The following is a 19,646-nucleotide window of genomic DNA, read 5'->3' as shown; positions in this document are numbered from 1 at the left end:
ACTACAGCCTTGGTTCAAACATGGACAAAAGAGTTGGAAGCGAGAATGACAGCCCTTGACATCAAGGCTGCATTCGATCGAGTGTGGTGTCAAGCAGTCCTAGCAAAACTGAAATCAATGGGTATCAGGGGGTAAACTCTCTGCTGGTTGGAGTCATACTTGGTATATTGGAAAATGTGGTTGTTGGAGGTCAGTCATCTCAGCTCCAGAACAGTTCTGCAGCAGTTCCTCAGGGTAGTGTCCGAAGCCCAATCATCTTCAATTGCTTCATCAATGACCTTTCCTCCACCTGTACTTGGTTCTTTTTGAGACAGTAACAAGCTTTTCTAAGAATTATAGCGGCACCGACATACAAAACTGTCCATGAACCAGGACAGAGAAAGAGACTGAGAGGAATAGAGAAGGTATGCAGAGAGATAGATGTACACTGACACACCAACTCACACAAAGAAGCAACACAGAGTGAGGGGGGGGGGGGGGGGTAGAGGCATCCATGTGAACACAAACATGTATGTAAGAATTTGCATGCACACACACTGAAACCTAAAGCAGAATCTGGCCAGTTTGACTCCTGGTTTGTAGTGTTCTACCCTGTTCTCTGTCTAGTTTCTCACTCGCTGCTCACAATTTGAGCCATTTCCAGAGCAGCTGCTGAAGGTAGGTGAGACTGACATTGTCACATTGGCCTAAACATCAAAATGACAAAAATTACCTTCATGGAATACAGTAGGATGTTGTCAGCTCATATTTATAACAAGTGTAGGTAAAAACAATGACTGCAGATGCTGGAAACCAGATTCTGGATCAGTGGTGCTGGAAGAGCAGAGCAATTCAGGCAGCATCCGAGGAGTTTCGATTTCGAAGTTCCTTGGATGCTGCCTGAACTGCTGTGCTCTTCCAGCACCATTAATCCAGAATTTATAACAAGTGTGTGTTAATGTCACTTCGAAGATGCAACTCCTTCTGAGTTTCTGTCATTTCTGAGGTGTTTGTATCTATTAGAGCAGTGCTTTATTTCAAATGGATTAACAATCACAGACCTCCATCTAAATTAAACCACAGAATACCCATTTTATGAAACTAGCATATAAAGAGTTGATGTCATGTTTTAAAAAAAATTTGGTGTTGCCTTGCAGAAAGTGGTAAGTGTCCTCAATGCAACAGCTAGGTGATTCTGCATTGGATAGGCAGCAGTTGGCTCTCACCTCCTGGTTTGCACCAAGACACAACCAAAACCACCCAATGAACTCACCAGCTCTCTAGAAAATCTTTACAGTCATCAGTTTGAGAATCACTGAGAATATAGGTGTGGTTCATCATGTGTATCATTGTGTGTGATTGTGTGTCAATGTTGTGATCCCAGACCAGATAGCCAAATTCACACTGAAATCCAGCTTGGGACCAGTAACTTGAAGTAAACAAAGTGTGAGTTCAACTCAAAATTCAAACAGTAGACTTCATAAACTAGTGAGTACTAAACTTCAGTGCTATTGCAAACTTGAAATTTCAACTTTAGTCAACTGTCACGAGGTCAATACCATACCCTATCGTGCCCATACTCTGAGTTCAGGCTGCTTCTCTCTTCAGTCTTGGATGAAACGAATGTTCCATGTCTCAGCTGCGGACAGCTCACAGTTTAGAGTAATTTGGCTGTCATCTTTGGCCAGAAAAGTAGTGATATAAAATCTCACTAGGTTCAGCTAGTGTTAAACTTCTGAAGTCAAGGCTAAGTAAACTTTAGTTGCCACTTAAATGTATTTGATGTTGACATCGAGTGCCCGAAATGGAGAAAAGTCTTGTTCTCCTTTTGTGAACCCTGCCTTTGTGAGCTCAAAAAGACAAACATAGAGTACCAAATGCCTTTGTAACATTGCAAGTTCTTGATGTCGATATTGCCATTTTTTGCTATGTAGCTTTATATTTTTTGTTTCTTGTTTCAAAATGTGAAGTAAAAGTTGATTGTTATCATCTCACAACGTTTAGCTGCAAATCCTTGGAAGTTTCAAATTGGTATCCCCTGATTCAAAGCATTATTCTTCTCCTCAAATCTTGAGCACCATTTCTGAAGTGTTTGTAGTCATGATTTATAGGTTACGTAAAATAATGTTTAAAAACTGCAGGGTCTGAAATGTATCAACAGAATTTCAAGCTAAGGCCAGACATCAGAAGATAGGGAAAATTCTGCTAAGGCACTGCTGAAAATCTTTGTATATGTTACTGATAGTTAGAAGTTTTACAAGTTAAGAACTAAATGGATCTGAGAAAACAAGAGGTACAGTTAGTAAGTTTGCAGATGACACCAAAATTGGAGGTGTAGTGGACAGCGAAGAGGGTTACCTCAGATTACAACAGGATCTTGACCAGATGGGCCAATGGGCTGAGAAGTGGCAAATGGAGTTTAATTCAGATAAATGTGAGGTGCTGCATTTTGGGAAAGCAAATCTTAGCAGGACTTATACACTTAATGGTAAGGTCCGAGGGAGTGTTGCTGAACAAAGAGACCTTGGAGTACAGGTTCATAGCTCTTTGAAAGTGGAGTCGCAGATAGATAGTATAGTGAAGAAGGCATTTGGTATGCTTTCCTTTATTGGTCAGAGTATTGAGTACAGGAGTTGGGAGGTCATGTTGCGGCTATACAATACATTGGTTAGGTCACTGTTGGAATATTGCATGCAATTCTGGTCTCCTTCCTATCGGAAAGATGTTCTGAAACTTGAAAGGGTTCAAGTTGCCAGGGTTGGAGGATTTCAGCTATAGGGAGAGGCCGAACAGGCTGGGGCTGTTTTCCCTGGAGCATCGGAGGCTGAGGGGTGACCTTATAGAGGTTTAAAAAATTATGAGGGGCATGGATAGGATAAATAGGCAAAGTATTTTCCCTGGGGTCGTGAGTCCAGAACTAGAGGGCATAGGTTTAGGGTGAGAGGGGAATGGTATAAAAGAGATGTAAGGGGAAATGTTTTTGATGCAGAGGGTCGTGTGTGTATGGAATGAGCTGCCAGAGGAAGCAGTGGAGGCTGGTACAATTGCAACATTTAAAAAGCATCTGGATGGGTATATGAATAGGAAGGGTTTGGAGGGATATGGACCGGGTGCTGACAGGTGGGACTAGATTGGGTTGGGATATCTGGTTGGCATGGACGGGTTGGACCGAAGGGTCTGTTTCCATGCTGTACATCTCTATGAGTCTATGACTCTATGAGTTCCCTTGATCTTACAAAGAGAATAAAGGCCCAGGATTCATTGGCTTTGAACAACAACAATAAACTTTACAACATTAGAACAGGAATATGATCTACAAATATGTATCAATATCTACAACTTTTATTCTAATATCCAGAATTAACCTGATTTAACAGATAAACTGTGGTCTAACATTCCACAGGGTACATCAAACTGTGGTCAAGGTACATCCCATAGATTTCTCAGTTATCTCCAGACTTTAATCTTACTAAACTCTACAAGAGATTCCAAATTTGTCTCTTTCAAAGACCTAGCTTTTGAACTCTTTCAAAAGCCACTCAATAATTGACTGCCATATTCCTGGGACATTGCTCCCAATTATTGGAAACCATACTTATAGGCAGCAGTGAGTTCCCACACTTCCTCAGATTTCTCAGGTACCCTGACCCCAACACTTAGCTGTCTATTAACTCCTAGAATATCTTCCTGAGTTCTAACAGCACAGACATATCCAATTGCTCAACCTTTCACTGAGTTCTCACCATACAAAAGTTAGTTTTGTTGGATAATTCTACAGCAGTCCAGCTTAATAGTTCTTTACAGCATGGAGCTTGCTCCTGTCTCCTTCCTGCTCTAACTTCTTGTAATCTTTAAGTGTTTACTGTGGTGAAGGATATAGAAGATATAGAATGTGGGGAAATAGATGGTAACATCTTGAAAAATGTCCATATTACACAGGAGGAAGTGCTGGATGTCTTGAAACACATAAAAGTAGATAAATCCCCAGGACCTGATCATGTGTACCCTGTGGGAAGTTAGGGAAGTGATTACTGGGCCCCTTACTGAGATACCTATATCATCGATAGCACAGGTGAGGTACCAGAAGTCTGGAGGTTGGCGAACGTGGTGCCACTATTTAAGAAAGGTGGTAAGGAAAAGCCAGGGAACTATAGAACGGTGAGCCTGACATTGATAGTGGGTAAGTTGTTGGAGGGATTCCTGAGGAACAGGATGTACATGTATTTGGAAAGGCAAGGACTGATTAGGGATAGTCAACATGGTTTTGTGTGTGAGAAATCGTGTCTCACAAACTTGATTGCATTTTTTGAAAAAGTAACAAAGAGGATTGATGAGAGCAGAACGGTGGACGTGAGCTATATGGACTTCAGTAAGGTGTTCGACAAGGTTTCCCTTGGGAGACTGGTTAGCAAGGTTAGATCTCAAGGAATACAGGGAGAACTCGCCATTTGGATATAGAACTGGCTCGAAGGTAGAAGACAGAGGGTGGTGGTGGAGGGTTGTTTTTCAGACTGGAGGTCTGTGACCAGTGGTGTGCCAGAAGGATCAGTGCTGGTCCACTGCTTTTCGTCTTTTATATAAATGATTTGGATGCGAACATTGGGAGGAATAGTTAGTAAGTTGACACCAAAATTGGAGGTGTAGTGGACAGCAAAGAAGGTTACCTCAGATTACAATGTGATCTTGATGGGCTGAGGAATGATAGATGGAGTTCAACTTAGATAAACATCTGGTGCTGCATTTTGGGAAAGCAAATATTAGCAGGACTTATACACTTAATGGTAAGGTCCGAGGGAGTGTTGCTGAACAAAGAGACCTTGGGTGCAGGTTCATAGCTCCTTGAAAGTGGAGTCGCAGGTAGATAGGGTAGTGAAGAAAGCGTTTGTTATGCTTTCCTTCATTGGTCAAAGCATTGAGTACAGGAGTTGGAAGGTCATGTTACAGCTGTGAAGGCCCCTTTTGGAATACTGTGTGCAACTCTGGTCTCCCTCCTATAGGATGTTGTGAAATTTGAAAGGGTTCAGAAAAGATTTACAAGGATGCTGCCAGGGTTCGAGGATTTGAGCTATAGGGAGAGGCTGAACAGGCTGGAGCTGTTTTCCCTGGAGCATCGGAGGCTGAGGGGTGACCTTATATAGGTTTATAAAATCATGAGGGGCGTGGATAGGGTGAATAGGCAAAGTCTTTTCCATGGGGTGGGGAAGTCCAGAACTAGAGGGCATAGGTTTAGGGTGAGAGGGGAAAGATTTAAAAGAGATTATTTGGGGCAACTTTTTCATGCAGAGGGTGGTATGTGTATGCAATGAGCTGCCAGAGGAAGCGTTGGAAGCTGGTACAATTCCAACATTTAAAAGGCATCTGGATGGGTATATGAATAGAAAGCGTTTAGATGAATATGGGCCAAATGCTGGCAAATGGGACTAGATTTATTTAGGATATCTGGTTGGCATGGACAAGTTGGACCGGAGTCCATTTCTGCGCTGTACGTCTCTGTGAGTCCATGACTCTAACTGGTCTGAGTGATACTAGAAATGTTTTGAGTTACCGTTTGAGCACAATGCCAGCCCTTGTCATCAGGCAAAACAAACCATAATAACTCGTGGGAACTGAGGGTGCTCGGAATGTTACCATGTTTACAATGTGCTGGCTTACTGCACAAATTGCATGTAACAGCTCTTTGCAATTCTTCCCCCTTGGACCCATATTTGAAAATTGAAAATTGCTGCAACCCCTTAAATAAGAACAGTGAGGGGAGGCAGAAGGAGATCTGGAAGAGCAGTTGGTAGGTGGGAGTCATCGGTTATAGCAGGAGCATAGTTGGTACTTTTTATTCATTTTACTTTTATTCATTTTACTTTTTATTAATTTCTTTTTATTCGTTTGTATTCATTCATGGGATGAGGGTGTTGCTGGCCAGGCCAGGATTTATGGCCCATCCCTAATTGCCCAGAGGGCAGTTAAGTGTCAGCCACATTACTGTGGGTCTGGATTTAGGCCAGACCAGGTAAGATTGGGAGTTTCCTTCCCTAAAGGACATCAGTGAACCAGATAAGTTTTATGGCAACCCACAGTGGTTAAATTATCACCAACTGAAGTAATGAATCTGGAGTTGAAAACTAGACTCAACCGTTGATTGTGACTCCAGACTCAGTAAAGTGGTTGTCCCTTAAATGGCTTTTTGTAAACCTTCCATTTCAAAGGCAATATGCACATCTTGTGAAAGAATAAAAGAAAACAATTACACCCGGGGACCCGCCAACCAAATAACCACCATCCCCCAGGGCTTAAATCTCCAGAGGATTGAGTCCAAATTCCAGCAGTTTTTGCTTCTGTTCAGAATGGAAACTCGTTGCTGTCTTCTCCCAGTGGAGTCTGGCTGCTTCCATCTTGTTCAGCAGCAGGTCCAGGCTCTCCTGTATTGTGGAGGGCAGGCAAAAGACAGACAGACAGACAGAGAGAGGGGTCAGTGTGTCTCAGTGTTCACAAAGCCCCAGCCTGATACCGCATGAAAGGATCCCATTCAATCACCTAGGCGTTTGGTTGCGGTTTTATGAGTTAACAGGGGGAGCAGAGGAAGGATCTCTGAGAGATCTCAGAGTTCCAAAATGGCAAGGAGAAGCCCGGATGTATATTGGAGAATTATAATTTTACACAGTGATCTAGAACACACTACCCGAAAGGATTTAAGAAGTAGATTCAACACTAACTTTCAAAAGGGAGTTGACCAAATACTCACCTTTTCAAGGCCAATATTAACTTTCCCAGCGATACCTAAAATCCACGGACAAACAAAGGCAAAATCTCAGGACTGACAAGCCAGAGGAGGGAATGTGGGATTAATTGTCTGATTTACTCATCCCTCTCTTGAAGTACCTGCCAGACATGTCTGGGCGAATTGGCTTGTTTTCAGTTTGGGGTTCTGATGTCAGTGAGATGGATCTTGAATACGGCATGTAGAGATAGCAAGAAGTAGGAAGAGTTTACAACACAGGGAATTGTGTTCAGGAGGAGCCTGGGAAAAGCTCACTGAACAACTCTCAAGCTGCTTTATTATTTAGATTAATAAATTCTTGATCTTGCAAGGAATCAAGAGCTACGGGGAGAGTGGGGGCAAGTGGAGTTGAAATGCCCATCAGCTGTGATGGAATGGAGGAGTGGACTCGATGGGCCAAATGGCCTTACTTCCACTCCTATGTCTTATGGTCATATATTCAACTCCTTCAGTAATTCTGGATAGAGGGCTTAAAATTATGAAAGTGTTAGTTAGGATAAAGAGAAGATGTTTCTAATATGAAGGGGTGCAAAACTAGGCCATAAATATCAGATAGTGACTGATTAATCCAATTGAGAATTTTATGCATAAAGTGTAGGACACGCTGTCACAGGGAGTAAGATGAGGTTAAATAGTAAATTTAAAGAGAAGTTAGATAGAGACAAGAGGGAGAAGGAGAAACTGATAGGGTGAGATGAAGAAGGGAAGTGAGGAGAGTCTACATGTGGATTGTAAATACTAGCATAGACCAAGTGGGCCGAACGGCTTGTTTCTGTGTTGTACTTTGCCCCCTAGCTGTCCCATACATTGAACTACTAAACCCGGATGTGTCTGAGTTTAGTTAGAGATACAGAAAAAATTGGAATGACACAGTCAGAATTCACTTTTCAGGTGCTTGGGGCATCCCAACAATGAAATTCTTTAGAAATGTCATTATGGAGATCCAAGATGGCGGTGACTCAGCAAGTCTGAGTCTATAGTGCTCCTCCCAAGACCTAGGCAAAGTGGGCCACCCTCCCCCACCACACTCACCAAATCAACTAAAAATAATTTTTATTTAATGGTAATTAGTGGTTCAGTACTAAATTTATACAGTTCCATCTCCTGTAAAAATGACTAGGGGGAAAAGAGCCTGCAGTTCTCAGCAGGCAGGACCCCCTCCCTCACCCTCCCCAGCTGCAGCAGAGGCGTCCGCAGCCGCCCCGGGGACTTACCTACGGTGGCGAGCCTCGCGGAAATAATCTCCAAACTCGACGCAAAGATCGATGCTTTCATAGAAGAGTCCCGAAGTCGGTGGAATTCATTCTCGACCACGCTACAAAAGCACAGCCGCGACAGCGAAGAAATCGAATGCCAAGTCGGAGGGGTGGAGCTAAAGGCCGCGACCTCCGAGGCCGTTGCAGAATCAGCCGTGGATCGGGTCTGGACCCTCAGCAGCAAGTCCGGACCTTAGAGAACCACATTGACGACCTCGAGAATCAAGGTTGTCAAAAAATATTTGTTTGCTGGGCCTTCCCAAACGGGAAGAAGAAGGTGGCCAGCTTACAAGGTTCCTTGAACAGTGGCTTCTGCAGTTATTGAATCTGGAGGCTGGATCAGGCCGGGTAAGGGTAGAATGGGCCTACCGGGTTGCAATACACGGGCCCAGCTCAAACCAGCGCCCCCGCCCGGTCCTGTACCAGCTGCAGAGCTATAAAGTGAGGCAGATGCTCTTGGAAGCCTCCAGAAATCTTGGGAAAGATCCACAAGCAATGGCTCATAAGGGATCCGAGATTATGTTATTTCAGGACTTTTCCCCAGCTTTGGTTCGAAAGAGGAAGGCGTTTGATGAAGCAAAGAAGTGTTTAAGGGATTTAAACATTCAATACTCCTTGCACTACACAGCTATACTACGCTTTAGCCATGAAGGGTCCATGTTTAACTTTGGATCACCGGAGAAGGCCAAGGAACGTTTGGACTCTCTTAGACAAATTATAAGAGTTAATTGATGTTGTTTTGCCCTACCCCCACCCTGGTCAACCCCCCCCTTTTTTTCCTTTCATTATCTTACTGTTTAATATTATCTCCGGGGGGTGGGAAGAAGGACTTATTTATTCATCCTTTACTTAGCGATTTCCTTTCCCCCTTTTTTTAAATATAGGCCAAGGAGTCTAGTTTATGTAGATGGGGGGAAGGTGGTTACCTTATCTTATTTTATCTTTGTCCTTGGGAGCGGGGTTGTTTTCCCCTGTTATTTTGTATTAATATATTTAATTATTATTTGCTGAGACTGTAATTTTATAGTCATATATGTTCATATACGGTATTAACTTTACCAAATATATCCAGGTGTTGGTGTGGGTGGGGGATAGGGTACTCACTGTTAGTTCTAGTTCAGTAGTATACTTGAATTTTCTTTATCCTATCGTGGGGTGCCTGGGTCAAGGGTGGAGCACTGGTTGGGAGAGGTTATGATGGGTTTTTTGGAAAGGAAGTGATGCCCCCTGGGAATAAGGGGGAAGATCTCCATTTAAATATGTTTTATTTTTCTTTACTATTTAGAAATTTTTTTTATTATATTGATCTGAATGTACTAAAGAGCTTTTATTTTTGTAAATTTTATGTGCTCTATGCTCGGGATGTTTTGGATAAATACGGGTTTTGTTGTGATCTGATGTTAACACATTCCGAGCATGTATATCACTGCTCAATTTATGTGTTATCTGTTGGATTTTTTTTCTCTCTTAAATAATGTAAGAATTTTAATGATACACTCTGGTTAGTTGTAAGTTAGATGAGTAGTTAGTTGAGTTTTGTCTTTTTTTTTCTCTTTTTTTTTCTTGTTTGATAGATTTTGGTTATGATTTATTTAAGATTTAACTGTATATCAGTGTTTATACTTGGGTCTTTTTTTTAGTTTTCTTTTGTAAACTTGTGGAAAAAAAATTTAAAAAAAGAAAGAAATGTCATTATTTGTAATGATGTGAATTCAGCTGGCAACTTGCACACAGCAGTACCCCAAAAGCAGCAGTGGCCAGATTAATTGAGAGGTGAATACTGGCTCAGACACCAGGGAGAAACTCCCAGGCCACACTTTTTGAAATGGTGTTGTGGCATGTTTCATGTCTGACTGAGAGGTTTCATGACCTTGAGCTGACAGCAGTTCAGAAAGACAGCAGCTTTTAACAAAGCTGTCCTCTGAAATGGACAACAGCCAATCAGTTCAGGGATAGGTCTTGCCAGCACTGCTTACATCCTGTGGAAGAATTAAAAATACTAACTCAGATATGTATCCCTACGACACAGGTGTGTTTATCACTTCCTGACATGGCTACTTACATGGAGGATGGCCTCATACTCAGTCTCCATGTTGTCTATCTTGCTCTGGAGTTCTTTGATGGTGGAATCCTTCTCCTTGATGATGTGCAACTTCTCCTCCTGAGTCCTTGCTAATTGCTGCTGACATGATGCTGAAAAGAAAATAAGTGACTGAATTAGTTCAGGAAATCTTCACTTTCATGGTTCCCCCTTCTCTCATTAAACCAAAATTGTAACAAAGTTCCATGGTACAATCAGCGTTACAAACTCCAGGACAACCCAACACATTCCCAGCACAATCCCAACATATTCCCAGCACAACCCTAATACATTCCCAGCATAATCCCAAGACAGATCCAGCACAGTCCCAATCCAATCCCAACACAGTCCTAGCAGGGTCCTAGTGGATTTAGTTAAAAGTCACACAACACCAGAGGCATCTCCATACCAGTGGATTTAGTGTGATCAGGTTAGGCTGATTTTCAGTAATTTAGTTTTGGACAAACATTAATTTGGCCACAAACGCTAAACATACAGTCAAGTTACACACACACATACACTACAGATAGTCACACATACACAAACAGACAGGTACACACATACTTCCAATGCTGACACTGCTCTGTGTGGTGTTCATAGCACTCACTGAGTTGTTGCTGCAGGTGACTGATCTCAATCTCCAGCTGATGTACTCTCAGTTCCATGTCTGCCCTCATTGTCTTGTACTGACGAGTCATGTCTGGAATGAAGAGAGATGAAGATGACTGCAGTGGTGTAGGGACTGTTTACAACATTCACTTCAAACTTGATCATTTGTGCTCCCTCTCAGTAGCAATCAGCTCTGTTTGGGGAGCTTGCTGTGGTGACCGTGTCTTGTGCTGCTGCAGCTGTATCAATGGTTTGTGTTTCACCCACATGTTCAAACCTGCCTTATCTGATTTCATAGCCAAGATACAGTGAAAAGTATTGTTTTGCTGCTAACCAGACAAATCTTACCTAACATAAGTCCATCAGGGAAATAGAACAGAATGCAGAATAGAGTGTTACAGAGAAGGTGCAGAGAAAGATCAACTCTAATACATGAGAGGTCTATTCATAAATCTGATAACAGCATGGAAGAATGTGTTGGTATGTGTTTTCAAAATTTTGTACCTTCTGCCCAATGGAAAAGTGTGGGAGGGGTCCTTGATTATGTTGGCCGCTTTCCCAAGGCAGCAGGAAGTGTAGATGGAGTTTACGGAAGGAAGGCTGGTTTTCATAATGGACATTTGAGGGATCCAATGCTCTCTAGGGCACTGGGCTTTTATGCTGTGTGCTCAGAGCCTGTGTGGTCTTGATGGACTCCTGATGCTGAGACACTTCTCCAGCTTGTTTGCTCTCTCACCCTCATAACTCTCTATGTACACTCAGAATGTCGTCATACCAAATTTATCTCACTCTGCTAACCCTAACCGTAACTCCTCCTCTGCTCTAGTCTCAATCGCACATTTCTGACTCTCTGTTGTGTCCTGGAACAGACATCTCTCTGAATGGTATTCAGGCGCAGCTTTTGATTGGAAATAATCGGTGACAATATTATTTAGCCCAAAATGGGCTGGTCCAGGTGAGGAGAAGACAGCTGAGGCTGCAGCTGGCCGTCCCTGTAATTAAACCTGGTTTTATCAAACCCTCACCCAATCACAACAACATCTTTGAAATTCTCAGAGGAACTAATCACTAACCTTGAAACTCTGGAATATGTGAGGGGCTTGGACATCCCGTACCAGCTCTGATCCTTTCACTTTGCACAGACCAGGTCAGGCCCCAGGAAGGTCAGTTTGTGACAGACTTGTTTCCTTGATATTCTCAGTGGAGTCCCTGCCTCACTCTGCATCATGGGCAGATGCTAGATTCTGTTTCCATTTATGTCTTACACTTACCGGAGTGGATTGCCTTCTTAACGTCTTGTTCCTCAGCCAAATCATTCTTGAGAAGTTGCAACTTTGCCTTCCACTCTTCTTTAACCATCAAAGCCTGTCTTGCAATATCTTTCCGCAAAACTGGTAATGAAGAATCAAACATTCACACAGTGCCTTTAATCCAACTCTCAGTTTATGCTCATCAAATAAGAAATACTAGAAAATAGTTTATTTTGCCACTTTCAGTTCCTGGTGTTGGCATTCTTGGGCAGGGACAGCACAAGGTTAGATACAGAGTAAAACTCCATCGATACCATCCCCATCAAGCACTCTATGGAAAGAATAGCATGGGGTTACATACAAAGTAAAACCCCATTTACTCTTTAAAAGTTAAAATAAAGTTCCCTTGACACTGCCTCCATCAAATATTCCCAGTTACTGTAGAGGGTTAGATATAAAGTAAAGTTTCCTCTACCCTTTTAAACTGAATGTAAATCTCTCTGTGCTCTTTTAAATTGAAGGTAAGGCTCCATTTTTTTTACAACTGAAAGTAAACAGGAGGTAGAGCCCCCTCGACACCACCTCCATCACACACGCCTAGGACAGGGACAATACCGGGCCACATAAAGAGCAAAGCTCCCAGCACGGTTTTAAACTGAATATAAACTGAAAGTAAAGCTCCCTCTACACTGTTCCCATCAAACACTCTAAAGACAAGTTCAACATGGAGTTAGATACAAAATAAAGCTACCTCTACACTGTCCCATCCATTCCAGTGCAACAAATCACATGTCAGCCATATGCAGAATGTAATGCTTAATAATTTGTACTGGAAGGTTATTCCTTGGCCATTAAGAGGAGAGTGGCCTGTCTTTAAAACCTAAACTTGACAAAACAGCTACTGAGTGTGGCTGCTGATGGTGACAGTGAGCTACAGAGAATTACGCAATTGTCAGTGATGGCAACAACAAGGCCTGTGTGAAATTCTTTACTCCAGCCAATCAACACGTCCAATCTATTAACTCTTCAGGTCCACCAACTGAAATTAGTGTCCAACTTTATTTCAAATTCTGGATATAGAATGAATTCTCTTACCCAACTGATCTTTGAGTGATTCAACTTGATGAACTGTTCTCTTGTATTTTTCCTCAACGGTGTCCCCTATAATATGTGAAACAGTGAGAGAGGCACACAAGAGATGTCAGGAATCAGGAGAGTGAGAGAGAACAGGGAGAGAACAACATACAAACAAAAACAAAATTGCTAGATTTCCTATCATTACATAAAATTCCAAATCATGTGCAAATCAGAAATTGGTTTGTTTTGAGATTCTCTTGTCTGTGGCAGCTAGAGATCATAACATGGAATGATTACTGAATTGGCTCATTTCCCCAGGGAATAATTACACAGTATCAATAGCTTTGAAACTAGCCTTTCAGGGAAGTATGGAGTGAAGATAACATCAAATCTGATGCTTCTGTGATGGAGTAGAAAGTCTGGCTGGAAAAATATCCTCACCAGCCCTGGGGCACACTGACTTCAATCAGGAGTGACAGAAGACAAAGTTAAAACTATTCCTTTAATGGATCAACATATGATTTGGGAGCTGGATAGAGGCTGCTTAACCATTCAGTCAGATCATAGCTGATCTAATTGCAGTTACAAATTCATTGATGATCATTTCACACCCTCATCAATCTATCTCACTCAGTCTAAAAAATATTCAACGACCCAGCTTCTACTGCTTTCTGGAGAAGAAAATTCCACAGACGAATAACCCTTTGACAGAAAAAGAATTACTTCATTTCTATCATAAGTGGGAGATGCTTTATTTTTAAAGCATCTATTTCTAGTTCTAGACCCTAGGAGATGCACATCCTTTGTGCATCTACCCTGTCAAGTCCCCTCAGGATCCTACATGTTTCAATAAGCTCACCTCTCAATCTTCTGATACAGGCCCAACTATTGCTTATAGAACCCTTACATGACTGGTATCAGTCAAGGCAAGCTACTCTGAACTGCTTCCATGATAATACTGCTCTTCCTAAACCAAGAGATCTAAACCATACACAGAACTCCGGATGTGGTCTCACCAATACCCTGTACAACTGAAGTAAAACATTTGTATTCCATTATCCATGCAATAATAAAAAAGAACTGAGGTACTCTGAACAGGTTAAACACTAAACAGGACAAAAGACCCAAACAACTACAGACGCTGGAAATCAGAAACAAAAACAGAAATTGCTGGAAAAACTCAGTAGGTCAGACGGCATCTGTGGAGAGAAAGCAGAGTTAACTTTTTGGGTCCAGTGAGTGAAGAAGGGTCACTGGACCTGAAATGTTGACTCTGCTTTCTCTCCACAGATGTTGCCAGACCTGCTGAGTTTTTCCTGCATTTTCAGTTTTTCTTTACTCTGACTGGGTTTTTGTTTCACATCATTTATTGCCTTCTTGTGTATTTTAGAACATATTTGTCAGGCTTGGTTGAAAATGAATCTTGCACAACATAAAAAAAAATAATGTAGTTTCTCCCTAAAACTACATGGGACACACGTCTCAAAATTTAAATAATTTAAAGGTTTTCTTGTGCAGTAAGCAGGTGGTCATTCCGTCAGCCTGTTTGAACAGTGTGATCGGTGCCCCAGTTTGAAGCAATGGTGGAGGGGGAATAGTGAGCCCAGGTTCCTGCAGGATTCGATGATGGATATCAGATTATATGAATCTTGGGACATAGTAATGCAGCTCACACAAAGAGCATGGCTACTGTTGATTTAAGTCAGTCATTTGTTGTGCTAAAATTGTTGAGATTAAACTAACTGACATCTTCTGCCAGTGCAACTCCTCCTGCCTGTGCTCCGAGCCCCCACCGAAATCTCTGCTTCTCATGTTTGGTGGTGCTGTGATAAAATTGGATGAGTATTGATGGAAAGGTACATCAGGTTCATGTACATGGTCCTGAACTGGTGAACCAGAGTGGATCACAAAGGCTCAGGCAGGAAGTGACCAGCTGCATCATTGAGCTTGGCCACATGATGCGTATAAACTCCACAACTGACCCCTTTTCACATCCGTCCCTCCCTCACCCTGAGATGTTATATGATCTGCCAGTGAAGCAAAACAACAGAAATGAAACCCTGGCCATAAAAGAAATAATAATTTAAGCTTTCACTCCAAACTCCTCAAATAATCCGAGATCAATGCTGATCTCACACTGTGGAGCATTACACTGGAATGTACTTGTGACAAAATACCAACTGAGATGTTGCTATTTATTCTGCTCTTCACTCACCTTCTGTTCCTTTTTTCACTTTCTTTGTCTTTCCCTTATTCTTAGGTGGCATTTTCCTCAAATATCCTAAACCTGCAAAGAAGCAAATAAACACGTTCCTGTGAAGGAGGAGGCTGCAACTGGTTGTTACATCTGCCAATATTGACACTATTGCTAACATTTGCAAATTCTCAGGCAGGAGAGTTCAAGTCCAGAGATCCATCGCAGAGATTGCTACATAAAATCTTGTCCAGCAATACAGAGCAGTATGGATGTAGTGACACACAAGGTTAATACTGAGGGACTGCCACACTGTTGGAGGGTCAGTGCTGAGGGAATGCTGTATTGTCAGAGGGTCAGTGCTGAGGGAATGCCGCATTTCAGAGAGTCAGCACTGAGGGAGTGCTGCACTGTTGCAGGGTCAGTACTGAGGGACTGTCGCACTGTTGGTTTTGTCATTCAGATGAGACTCTAATCAAGGCCCTTCTTGTTCTTTCCAGAGAATATAAAGATCCCATTACTTTATTTTGAAAAGTGGATTGGGAAGAATGATTTCTGCCAGCGTTCAGGCCCATATCTGGTAATATCACAAAAACATATTATCTGGACTGATGACATTATTGTTTATGGGAGCTTGATGTGTGTAAATTGGCTGCTTTGTGACTACATTACACAATCACAGAATTGCTGCAATGCAGTAAGATTCAATGTGGCTCATAATGTTCACACTGGCTGTCTGAATGTGTAAATCACCCAGTGCCATTCTCCTACCTTCCCTCTGTCATCCTGCACGTGGAACCTTTGACAATTTTGAACCTACTTCTACCATACCTTTGAGCAACTCCATTCCCTGTGTGATAAAACTTTTCCTTGTTTGCTTTTATTTGTTACACAAATTACTTTAAATTTGTGCCCACTTGAACCTTTCATTAATTAAAACATATTCTCTCTGTTTACTCTGTCCAGGTTACTCATGAATTTGAATATTTCAATAAAATCTCTTCTCTGCTTTCTCCTCTCCAAGAACAACAGTCTCAACTCGAATTTAACTTCATAAGTGATCTTAAGAATGACTTCAAAAAGTACTTATTATGCTGATTGTAAATCACGATTGCGTGTTTTGAGACATGCATATGCCTCTCTCCCACCCCGCCAGGATTGGGAAAATGATGGTGTCTATTGTAAAGGATGTAAAGAATGTGCCGGTTGCTGGCTGGGCCAGCATTTATTGCCATCCCTAATTGCTCTTGCGGTGCCTGCATGAACCGCTGCAGTCTATTTTCTGTAGAGGCACCCACAATGTTGTTAGGGAGAGAGTTTCAGGATTTTGACCCAGCAACAAGCTCTTTCCTCTACGGTGCATGGAGAAGACCTGACATGTTTTGTTCTCCCCCTCAAGCTCAAATACATGATTGACCTAAATGCTTATGTTTCTAATCAGGCCGTGACTAACAGAGAATGGGATTCAACCAAAATTCTCTAAGTCAGTCTGGGTGATCTTAGAATGTCCCTCACCTGCGTTTGATAAGGTTCCCCGCAGTAGGCTATTGTACAAAATGCGAAGGAATGGGATTGTGGGAGATATAGCAGTTTGGATCAGTAATTGGCTTGCTGAAAGAAGACAGAGGGTGGTGGTTGATGGGAAATGTTCATCCTGGAGTCCAGTTACTAGTGGTGTACCACAAGGGTCAGTGTTGGGTCCACTGCTGTTCGTCATTTTTATAAACGACCTGGATGAGGGCGTAGAAGGGTGGGTTAGTAAATTTTCAGACAACACTAAGGTCGGTGGAGTTGTGGATAGTGACGAAGGATGTTGTAGGTTACAGAGAGACATAGATAAGCTGCAGAGCTGGGCTGAGAGGTGGCAAATGGAGTTTAATGCGGACAAGTGTGAGGTGATTCACTTTGGTCAGAGTAACCGGAATGTAAAGTACTGGGCTAATGGTAAGATTCTCGGTAGTGTAGATGAGCAGAGAGATCTCGGTGTCCAGGTACACAGATCCTTGAAAGTTGCCACCCAGGTTGACAAGGTTGTTAAGAAGGCTTACAGTGTTTTAGCTTTTATTAATAGAGGGATCGAATTCTGGTACCATGAGGTTATGCTGCAGCTGTACAAAACTCTGGTGTGGCCGCACTTGGAGTATTGTGTACAGTTCTGGTCACCGCATTATAAAAAGGATGTGGAAGCTTTGGAAAAGGTGCAGAGAAGATTTACTAGGATGTTGCCTGGTATGGAGGGAAGGTCTTACGAGGAAAGACTGAGGGACTTGATGCTGTTTTCGTTGGAGAGAAGAAGGTTGAGAGGTGACTTAATAGAGACATATAAGATAATCAGAGGGTTAGATAGGGTGGACAGGGAGAGTCTTTTTCCAAGTATGGTGACGGCAAGCACGAGGGGGCATAGCTTTAAACTGAGGGGTGATAGATATAGGACAGATGTCAGAGGTAGTTTCTTTACTCAGAGAGTGTAAGGGTATGGAATGCTTTGCCTGCAACAGTAGTAGATTTGCCAACTTTAAGTACACTTAAGTCATCATTGGACAAGCATATGGATGTACATGGAATAATGTAGGTTAGATGGGCTTCAGATTGGTATGACAGGTCGGCGCAACATCGAGGGCCGAGGGGCCTGTACTGCGCTGTAATGTTCTATGTTCTATGTTCATTAAATAACTATGAGTGACCTTTACTGAAAGTCTTTCTGGAATATCCCAGGGAAAGGGGATGAGAGAATTAGGGACGTTCATTCTCAAGACACTTTTTGGGAAGTCTTTTTTAAGGAAGCAGCAAAATAAATACATTGAGAGAAATAGAAGTTAAAAAAGGAACAAAGAGCTGACTCAAAATCCACACAGTTGCACAATAAAATAACAAAACAGCAGAGATAACTAAATTAAAATATAAAAGATTGAAATATTTTAAGTGCAAGCAATTCCGATATGGGAAGAAATCTACAAATTAAAGACTGAATAGAAAACGTAATTTATTAAATGTTGTCAAAATCAACAGAAACAATTGTAGATGCAAAATTAATTTAGGAACAATGTAGATCTATTTGCAATTATAAGAAAACATATTTACACAGTTTGTTGAATCGCTTGTCTGCAGCTTCTGCTGGACGCTCCGACAGAAACCGGATGAGGCCTGATCGACATGTTTGTGCACCAATGAGAGATTGCAAGATGACGTCATACACAGCAACGAACCAATAACTGCAGTGCAGAGGTGGGACGTCGAGGTCAATGTTTGACGTTGCTAGGCAGCGCCGATGCAGGTTGCCTGGAGACGGAAAAGCCTGGGTCATAGGGCGGCACCATCTTTGAGACAGGCAGATGGAGTTCCATTTCCAGGCATTCATCATAAATCATTGAATAAAGGAATCGAGCCTTCCCCACCGAGATCCTCGCTGTTCTGCCTTATTTAGAAAATACTGTTATGACAATGCAAATGAGTTTCATGCACGTGTGTCACTTTAATATCAAAATATTTTCAATCATTAATTTTGTATAGGTTCTGCAAAGATTTCTACCTTTTCTTACTGTTGTTTCCCCCCTAAGATGCTGGAAGAGGGGAATGGGTTTGTAATTGAAGCAAAATACTGATTTGCCGCTGCTGGAAATATGAAATAAAAACAGTAAGTGGAAGAAAAACTGAGCAGGTTGAGCAGCACCTGTGGAGAAAGAAACAGAAATTTTTCACTGAATCTCGACAGTGCAGGAAAAAAAGCCATTTGGCCCATCTGCACCCGTTCTCCAAAGAGCATGCTAGCCTATACCCGTATTTACCATGGCTAATCCTGAACATTCTGGCCGGTTAAGTAAAGCTAACCCACCTAACGTGCCTGCCTTTAGGTATGGGAGGAAATCCACGCAGACATGGGAACGTGCAAACTCCACACAGGTAGCCAATGCTGGAATTGGACCCGGTGCCGTGAGACGGCAGTGCTAACCGTGCCTCAACGACGCCCCAACTTTCATTGGGGTTAAAATACTTCGCCAATAGCAAAGAGGTGGACAAGCCTCTGTCTAACATAATTATGAGGGGCTTTTTAGAGTGGCTACAAAGGACTTATATCTGTTAGTAGAGAGAGATGAATTCTAGATAACAGTGATTGACGGGAGGAGTGTAGGAAAGTTGGTATTTATTTCGCTCAGAAGAGTGGCGGAGTTGGAACTGAAAAGGTGATAGAATTCCTTTTCATCCCCACCCTCTTGCCACATCACGATTTCAAAAATAGTTGATACCCACTTGAGATGCAGGAGCAACCTACAAGACTAGATCCAGGATAGAGTGTTTGAAAGTAGGATGAAATTGGATAAACCAGTACAGAGAGAATGGAATGTGCAGTCTTTCTGTTTCTATAGGGGGCACCAACAACTTTGAGAAGAACGGGCGAGAAGTCCAAATACATGAGGAAGTGGTGATTAAC

General features: G+C 42.2%; 1 protein-coding gene across 1 annotated transcript; it reads right to left on the bottom strand.

Moving 5' to 3' along the window:
- Positions 1 to 5,800: 5,800 nt before the first annotated feature.
- Positions 5,801 to 18,521, bottom strand: drc12 (dynein regulatory complex subunit 12 homolog). The gene is made up of 8 exons (XM_087976557.1): positions 18,299 to 18,521; positions 15,239 to 15,310; positions 13,042 to 13,107; positions 11,968 to 12,087; positions 10,695 to 10,787; positions 10,070 to 10,200; positions 6,716 to 6,750; positions 5,801 to 6,392 (listed from the first exon to the last, which is right to left on the bottom strand). Exons 1-8 carry the CDS (start codon positions 18,519 to 18,521, stop codon positions 6,371 to 6,373), a joined length of 762 nt encoding a protein of 253 aa, XP_087832683.1. The 3' UTR covers positions 5,801 to 6,370.
- Between the last annotated feature and the right edge of the window lie 1,125 nt (positions 18,522 to 19,646).

This window comes from Chiloscyllium plagiosum, unplaced genomic scaffold, assembly GCF_037043375.1.
Source record: "Chiloscyllium plagiosum isolate Xiang-an unplaced genomic scaffold, Cpla_swu_hap1 HiC_scaffold_29, whole genome shotgun sequence".
Lineage (NCBI taxonomy): Eukaryota > Metazoa > Chordata > Chondrichthyes > Orectolobiformes > Hemiscylliidae > Chiloscyllium > Chiloscyllium plagiosum.
Note: the sequence above shows the minus strand (reverse complement) of the source record. Positions and strands in the feature narration are given on the sequence as shown.